This window comes from Triturus cristatus, chromosome 9, assembly GCF_964204655.1.
Source record: "Triturus cristatus chromosome 9, aTriCri1.1, whole genome shotgun sequence".
Lineage (NCBI taxonomy): Eukaryota > Metazoa > Chordata > Amphibia > Caudata > Salamandridae > Triturus > Triturus cristatus.
In genome coordinates this window covers 514114072-514123131 of record NC_140592.1, presented here as the reverse complement: position 1 = coordinate 514123131, position 9060 = coordinate 514114072, and the positions used below count along the sequence as shown (strand labels likewise).

At 42.3% G+C, this 9060-nt stretch overlaps 1 protein-coding gene across 1 annotated transcript in view; it reads right to left on the bottom strand.

The window, feature by feature from the left end:
• Positions 1 to 1092: 1092 nt before the first annotated feature.
• Positions 1093 to 9060, bottom strand: part of CTSF (cathepsin F) — a 303262-nt gene continuing 295294 nt past the window's right edge. Inside the window, exon 14 of the mRNA XM_085625496.1 lies at positions 1093 to 8156. Within this exon, the coding sequence (XP_085481622.1) occupies positions 8082 to 8156 (75 nt within the window). The 3' untranslated portion in view covers positions 1093 to 8081. The remainder of the gene's footprint in view (positions 8157 to 9060) is intronic.

Below are 9060 nucleotides of genomic sequence, written 5' to 3'. Positions count from 1 at the left end.
CTGCAAGGCCCAGGATAGGGGGTCCCACACCTGGACCTTGCAGCTTGCTCTAGTGCTTAGAGGGCCAGGGAAAGGGGGCCCCTCCCCTGGGCCTGCCAGTAGTAACTTGGCATTTCGTCAAACACTGCCCTACCACGGCCATTCACCATAAATGTTAAATGCACATTCCCATATAAAAAATGGCTGATGCAAAAGTTACCAAAAGCCGCTTGATCTAGCTGCTCCCTACACCCCTCACCGACCTCTCCTTAACTGTGTCTGGCAGGTCCTGGAAATAAAGGGGCCTTCTGTCACCTAGAAACAAAATGCAGGAAGTGAATGGCCGGTACTTAACAGAGGTACAGCCCCATCCCTGACACTGTGAGCCAACATAATTGCTGGCCTGCTGCTGTGCCTTCCCCACTCTGTCTCTTCCCCTCACTGCACCCCCTGGAATGCCAACACGCCCTGACCAGCAAGGTCAAGACATCTCGTGTTTGTAATGTGATTTTGTGGGGCTGGTCAGCCCTGGAGGAGCAGGTGGGCTAACTGTGAAAGTGTGGTATTTCACAGCTAAGCGCGGCCCCTGTTTTTAGCTGAGTTTGAGGCCCTGAGCATCTGCCTACACTGCCCATGCCTAGCACCGGCCCTGACACATCTCACTGCTAAGTCCCCACGAACCTCCGGACTAGAACTATTCCACTAGCCCAGACCTGCAGACTAAGACCACACACTAAGATTCCAACTCACTAACTATAACCAGAGTCCGCACCGTTCACTTTGTCTAGAACCACACACACATATACACAACTAACTTACACTCTGCCAACCAAAAAGACCCACTGCACGTACACTAACATACCTAACCTAGTTAATAGCACTACTGTGAGTGTAGGTGATGTAGCACAAAGCAGCATTTTTAAATCTATTCATCACTTCTTAATGTCCTTATATTACATTCAGAATAAAAAATGCAAAAGCTTCAGCTTTTTCCCCAAATTAAAATGCATATTTTCAGTTCATTTAGTAATCGCATAATGGGATTTGGTTTGAAAGCTATAATACAGTAATTACCAAACAATCCAAGTTATGGCCAGTGCGCTTTAACATTAGTGAAAGTCTGAAATAGTTTAATACCTTTATTATTTGGGAAAGGGGTCTGAGAAGATACATACCAGCACAATCTGATTATTTAAAACAATGTACCACTTAAGAATAAATTAATTATTGCAGGTATTAAATACTGATTCAAAGAAACTTAGTTTAAAACTAGATAAAAATACATCTTGTAAGTTATAAGAAAACATCAGCAAAGGTACCTATACTTTTTGGATACCACCCTGAGCGTGGCAGCTTGATGCACAACAAAAAAGCAATTCAAACAAACCATTCAGAAGTAGATACACACAGAAATTATTCCTGCACTGCAACTGGAGGTTGACCATAGTGTCGCAAAAAGTCCTATTACAGGAGATTAAAGGGTCGAAGAAAATGACCTTGGCATTCTTGAACTTTAATACTGGTCGACCACGCCACATCCAAGAAGAGGAAACCAAAAATCGTCCAACAGTTATAATATCACAGTTTGAATTTCTTGTCCACTGATTAGCACTGCTATCCCACTTACGCATATACATATCAGCCATTACCATGAAGACTCTGGACAAAAGGGCCGTTCGTCTTCATTTACACCAACAGAGAGTCTTGCAGATAAAGACGGTCATAAAATATTCTACAATAATATTTTCAGAAGTAATTTTACATTAAGAAACTTGTCTGGTCACCGTTGTGTGGTCTGTTTGAAGGCTTTAACCCTATTTCAGATGTGTTACTCGTGCTGATAGCTGTGTCTCTCTCATCCATGACGTTTTCTTTATTCTGATCTTTTATATGAACCCCTTCTCAAGTCCTTTATATTGCAGTATAACCCATCACGTCACAGAAAATACGGACTTATATTGATGTCAATTTTATGACAGAAATGCAATTGATTCCATTTGTGTGATTAGCTGGTAAGTCGATTATGCTTCAACTACCAACTACATGAATGAAACCGTGTCAGAAAGGGATTGAGTATGGTGTTAAATGAGCCGACAATATGGATGTAACCATTGTGCAAGTGTACCACCTAAATATGCACTGCTGGAATGGAATGGAGGACTTATAACAACAGACTTATAACCTGGTCACCTCAGGTCACAGCAGTAACCAAGGACGTGCGAGGCGCAGTTAGAAGAGCAAGTGTGTCTTGGCCACCAAGTGATATATGTGGTGAGCTTTTACACCTTGTAATCACGGTCTCTGAGAACAAGTGATTGGCCTACGGTCATGGGTCGTCCAGAAGGGGAGTTAAGGGTGGAACTCCTGTGTCGGTGTCCCTCGCCCAAAAGGCATCAACAGCAGCACCGGCCCACATGCCCTGAGCCTACAAAGACGGCAGACTCAAGCACAGGGCTGGATGTTTCTGAAAACTACTGCATGTAGAAATCTGCTCCTCCTACTTGCCGTAGGAATGACTATCTCATACTTGGTGCTGTCATGCGAGAAGAGATCACACCCAGTATCTGCATTTCCTCGAACGTTTGTTGCATGGCATGCAACATCATCTGACTCCTATATTTCATCCTCAGACTTTGGACCGGAGAAAAAGAAAGGAAGAAAGGAAGAAAGGTTGGGAAAAGAAAGAAAAACTGTGACAAAAGGAAAAAAAGAGAGATGAAAAATAACCCGCAAGAGTGAAATATAGAGTGGTGGAAGAAAGTAGCATAAGGTGGAATTCCAACTAGGCAGCCTTGGTATTCAACAACTCCAAAATGCAGCGAAACCAGCAGTGGTCTCTCAAGAAAAATCTTGGGCCCTTGCACCCATTTTTTAAATTACTTAACCACTGGTTACATCGTAGGTGAACAAATTGTAAAGACACGTATACACTCATCCAATTAACAGTGACCTAAAAACTCAGAATGCAGTCCTTGTGGAGGAGAAACAATTTGTTGTATATAATCCCTATTTTTCATTGACGTGGTGTTTACACACTCTGAAACACTAACATATCTTGGTGGCAATAATAAGGGGTCCTTCTTTTGGGGGTTTCAGGGACCTTCTTCAAATAGTAGTAGTAGCAGTCATTCTAGCAGCACTACTACTAGTAGCAGTAACACCAACAATAGGAGTTTAAGTATCATTAGTTGTAATGGTGTTAATAGCAATGGTGCTAGTAGCAGCAGCAGTGCTATGAGTAGTACCTGTAATACTAGTAGCACTAGCACCAGTATTTGTACTAAACACACTATTTGCAGTAGAAGCAATTATACCAATACTAGTAGAAGCAATCATACTAATACCACTACCACTAGTCATAGTAGTAGTAGTAACATAAATAGTAATAACACTAACACCATTAGTAGTATTGGTATTAGTAGCAATAGTAGTGTTAGTAGTAGTGGCAGTACTAGGAGTAGTAGTTGTAGTAATAGTAGCACTAGCAGCAGTAGAAGTAGTACCATATGTACTATTAGTGATAGTAGTAATAATACTAATAATAGTAGCAATAATAGTAGTAATGTATAAGTCAAGTCCTCGTTGCTTCTTAAAAAAGCGTTGGAGTTGAGGCGGTAATGACCCCACGGGAAACTCGGCCTGCCCTTTTCCCTGCCTGCATTAAAAATGTACCTTTAAGTTATTCAAAACAATGAAATACTACCTTTAACACAATTGTACATGATTCTGGATTGCTATCCATTCACAGGGAGGCTATTTAGTACACGGAATGCCTGTAAAAACTTGGGCACCGTGACCAGAGCCCAAGGTGTATGCGGGGGAAGGGACATGGCATGGACCGTCAACAACACGTAAGTGGATCCAGCACTAATCCTGTCCAGATGAGAGGGAATGGAAGTCAGATGCACCGGACAGGGGCACCGGACAGGGCACCAGACGGCGGCACTGGGTGATATTTAGGTCTCTTGTATGGGCTTTGTATCGAATGTCCGCAAACTCCTATGTCTCAAAGCTACACATACAAAACAGCACAGAACAGTAGTTGCCGTTCATAGGCTGCAAGGAGGGGAGTTGTAAACTGATGTTTCCACTACTGTCATGTCATAGAAGTGGAGAGAGACTTCTAACTCTAAATCTGCCATAAAGAAAAAATGCACCACCTCTAGAGAATATGAGCAAGTTCAAAATCAGCTTTAAATATTACATATCTCCTTTTTTAAGTGCTAAACACTGTACTACATCTATTTGAAAGTGGTTCAATACCGTTTCCAATGACATTGTCAATGTATGTAGGAGAGCAGGTTATTAAAATCCTATATACATAAATTTAGATTGCAAAAAGTATCTCATTTCAGTAGATATATACGTGGTAGATGCAATAGTCCCTCTCGATGTCCCACAATTCAAAGGGGCCCCTTATGTGCCATAGACAATCATATACTTAAATATTTGTTGCTAAATATGTTTCTATCACGCAGCCATAAAGCCTAAACACACTACTTTGTCTTCCTACTTTAAAATCCAAGCTGTAAAAATGAGTAGTTCTTCAGTGTCGATCATCCTATGTTCTCCTATATTGTCTGTTTACCAGAATCTCTAGGCAATTTACCATTATTTCTTTTCCTCCACTAACATCCATAAGTTGGAACACTGGTCCAATAGAAGATGCTGACATGGAATGCAGGCTTTGGTTGGAAATGCTTCCCAGTCATTCACCAACACTGAAATATCTGTTCATTTTTGTAACGCATAATCCTTATTTTTAAGCTATTCCAGTATTTGTAGTTGAAAGAAATGAGGTCCAGGAAGAAAAATCAATAATTTGAAGACTGAAGTTTTGTCAAGTCATGGAGGCGAACCAGAGCCATGGTCTGGTTATTCGGAAGACAGTCACTTAACGAGTAGGCTACACCTCAACCCACAGAAATTGATTTATCATAGTTTACACGGTTGAGATTGATGAACAATACTTTACATTGGGTAACTGCTGGGTTATATTTTTGACTGGAAAAATGCAGTAATGCTGCAATGAGAGGTCTGCACATCCCAACTGTCAAACTTGAAAGAGACATAATGAACCTATGTTCAAGTGGCCAGTATTAAAACTCTTTACCCTGAAAACATTTCTGTCTCACAATAAATTAAAATAACACTGCTTAATGGATGCCCAAAGTATGTGCTGATCATGTAACACTGCTGTGCATTCCGCAATGCAGAAAAGTACTCCACAAATGTATAAGGTACATCTGACTTTGTAAGTCATGTAATGAATCAAAGGACATGTAAAGCACAAGAGCCCTGGAAACTATTGCTTGTAGCAGAACTAATTCCAAAACCAGTGACATATGACCTGTATGAATTACAAGGGAACTGGCCTGGTTCGTGAGTATCACTCCAAGTGCTGATGAAGAAGCGCCCTCTGTTGCCTATTGAAAGGAAGTTCCTCTCATGATTCTTAGAGTAGTGAAGAAGATGACAAATTACCTACCTTCTGGTGGATACTCCTCTAATTGCAGATTCCTCACCTTGAGGCTATCCCCAGATGCCAGGCACGATCCGGAAACTAAAAAAATCAGTGTTACTGCATGCATGTAGGTGGTGTGGTGTAGCTCCATGTCGTAACCGTTCCGCTCCAGAAGTGACAAAATGAGTTGAATGCATGCACCACCTATGAATGCTGACATCAGTTTTTTTCATGAACTTGTCCGCGCCCTCACACGTGATGCCCATCAACAAATCAAAAGAACCAGTGTGGGATCTTTTTAGATGGAAAATACAATACCGCAGAAAAAGGAGGAGGGAGGGTAGTGAAGAATCAGCTGTGAGATAAGAGTATCCGCCTAAAAGAGCGTTACCAAAGGTAAGAAACTTGTTCTTCTGATAGATACTTCTAAACGCAGATTCTGCACCTTGTGAATAGATAGCAAAACAGTACCTCCCAAAGTGATGGGTCTGTGGAATGCTCAAACTAAAAAGTCCCTCAGGACCTAGCAAGTAAAATTCCAGTCTGTTGAGGCAACAGTGTTTAGTGAATATGTGCACTGATGCCACATAGCTGCCTCACAGAGAGTGAGGACAGGTAGGAAGCGGGGTGTGCCGCTGGTCCAATTGTAATCAAGCAGCCAGCACATCAGATCTTCTGCAGTCTCCTCCGACAAATGAATGGATAGCAGGTTCCTCTGGTGTTGAGTCCACTGAGAGCTCTGATCCCAGTGCAAGGTTTGCACGTGCCATCTGGCTTGATTGGCAAACAGGATGCAGGAGGTCAGTAGTCTAAAGCTGCAGAGTCCTCCTCACTGAGACCCTAGGGCAGGGACTGAAACATCAGGATAATAGCCCTAATGTCCTAGATTTGTTGGTCTGGAGAAAAGTCTCAGATACGAACCAAATCCAGGATGACTCACATGAAACGAAGTCTCTGCAAAGCAGTCAGGTGTGACTTTGACAAATTGATCGAGGACCCCAAGGAGGGAGACAGCGTTTACAACGCTGGTAATACCACGCGGGTTGATAACAACACGGACGTTACAACGTCCATGTTGTTACCACGCATGGCATTACATCGCAAGTCGTTTCAACGACATGCGCTAGGTGGCGTGCAACACCAGGGAATGTGTTGGATTTTAAATCCAACACCTTCCCTGCTGTTGCGCAAGTTGTTGAAATGACTTGCGATGTAATGCCATGCGTGGTACCAACGCGGACGATGTAACGACCACATTATTACCTACCGCGTTTTAACACCACGCATTGTAACATCACATGTTCCCCAAGGACATCAAAAAATTCGCTGTCATATGGAAGTGGTCGCGACTGAAACTCTTCTCCATTCCCAACATTGTCATCTTCATATGACTGTCTGTCGCCTGAGCCAAACAGATAGTATAGAGTTTGTGCATGGTTGCACACAAGTGAAATTGTATGTAAGTAGGATGGATTCAGTATAGGCTGAGGCACATCAAGATCTAGACATGGTCTCATTTGAGATGAAACGGCCTCATAGTCGGATACCATTATGGGTTACAGTTGTTCCTCCACAGTCGGTGCAGTGTAGATCTTTCAAGGAGCCAATGCTGATTTTAGCACCGGCAATGAAACAGAAGCATGTTCAAGGGGCACAGACGGTGCATTGAGCAAACTCACCAGCGGTAATCCAACTGGAGGTTACTGTTGATGCTTGGGGTACAAACACACACCAGAGGGATTCAGAAGCAAGCCTAAGATTGGCAGCATGGCCTCTCGAAGGTTTCCACCTGCTGAGATGTTGCTGATGGACCCAGACAATCGAAGTGCATCGGAACCAAGGATAGAATTGACTCCTCGATGGAATGGGAATGAGACCTGTAGGCACAGTGGCACCGTTGTGCCTTCTCTGGAGAGCAAGAGTGAGGGGAAGGGGCTGAGTACCGCTAGGACTTCATGTTTCTACTGTGACTTTCCAGAAGACTTTGACCGTGAAGAAGATCTGCCGTGGGAACAACTTCAGGAACGGAAGCTGGTGCTTCGCTCTGTAGAGCATTGCTTTGCGGTATCAGATAGCTTATGGGTTAAATTGGGTGGAGTTTCAAACCCTATCCTTTTATGGGGTGACATGTCCCTTGCACACAGAAAAATATTCTAGAGAAGCTCTTCACAGAGTGTAAAAAGAAGGAGCGGAGCTCCAGATCCGCATCTGAAGATGGTGAAAGAAAGGAACTAACATCAGCATACATAAGTGGCGCTTATATGCAACTCCATTTGTCACTTCCAAAGTAGAACAGAGTTGACAAGGAGTCACGCAGTGCCATCTAATGGGGCACAGCAGCACTGCTTTGGAGTTTCCATATCTGGCCTGGCACCCGGGAATATTCACAGAGAGAGGAATCTGCAGTGAGAAGTATTCATCAGAAGCTTGTGAATGTGTAGATAAGAGGTAGCTCATGTGAAGGAGCCTCTAAAATGTATTGATGTGAAAACTATCACTAGTGTAATGTCTTGGTTTCTTGCATAAGGGAGCAATATCCTAGTGATAACTGGAGCTTGAAGTGACGAAGATAGTTTGTGAATGAGGATGAGAAACTGTAACATGGTATTCCAAAATCCAGATTGTTCATCAGATTCCTCTAGTCTATGACCGAAGAGCTGCACATTGTGTTCATTCCACAAGCTCTGGATCCCCTGTATAGGTAGTAATATCCCTGCAAACAGAGGGAGAAAGGTTCAATTGGAGTTAAATACAAGAACTTAAAGCAGAAATAAAAACATCGCAAGCTGTTCACCATTTTAACACAAGTATGCTAGACTTTAGGTTCCTTCTAATTAGCATCATGTTGAGATTCTCAAAGCTGGGCACTGGGTAGAAACATGTTTTTTTCTTTAAATAACATCTGAAATAATTCCCAGGGTTCAATCCTTCGCTGTCCCCCATGATGACCTTGAAGCCAACTCTTGGTTTGTTAATAAGGCTCAGCTCAGATCACTTCCATTTGTATAGAACAGATCATTAGCATCAGTGCTTTGCCAGGCATGAGGCGTGGTATTCGTAAATGCATTTGTGTCCATGTTGTAGGAATACAGAATTACCACTGTAAGTTGTTTATTTGACAAACCTCTTTACACCCGCTTCTTGTTTGAAAAAAACTGCCAAATGGAAAAACAATCTTTAAAATGGAAATGGGTGTCAGCCTAAAATATAAACAAGTGGTGGAATTAAACATAAGCACTGCCTAGGTATAGGCAAACACCCTTGTGGTGGCATAAATGAATCTGCTTACAGAAAACTAAAGGCAATGCTTTGTTGTGTGCATACATTTTATTTTTCAGTGGCGCCTATGATTCACCTGTAGCATAAAACTCTGAACTATTTCCTTGTTATTACTGATTGGTTTTGCTTCATTAGGCAATACAAGCAATGATAGGTATGTATTGCTTATGTTTTATATATTGTGACAGTGTAATTTTGGTTCATATATTCCTATATGATATAGTATCTTGTTTAGGCCTAAGTCATCTTTCAACTATACAGTCCCAATCGGCATGTAAGAATTCCTATGAGAACCTTTGTATGGTGCATCAGCCATCACAAGGACACTTTCTCACTGT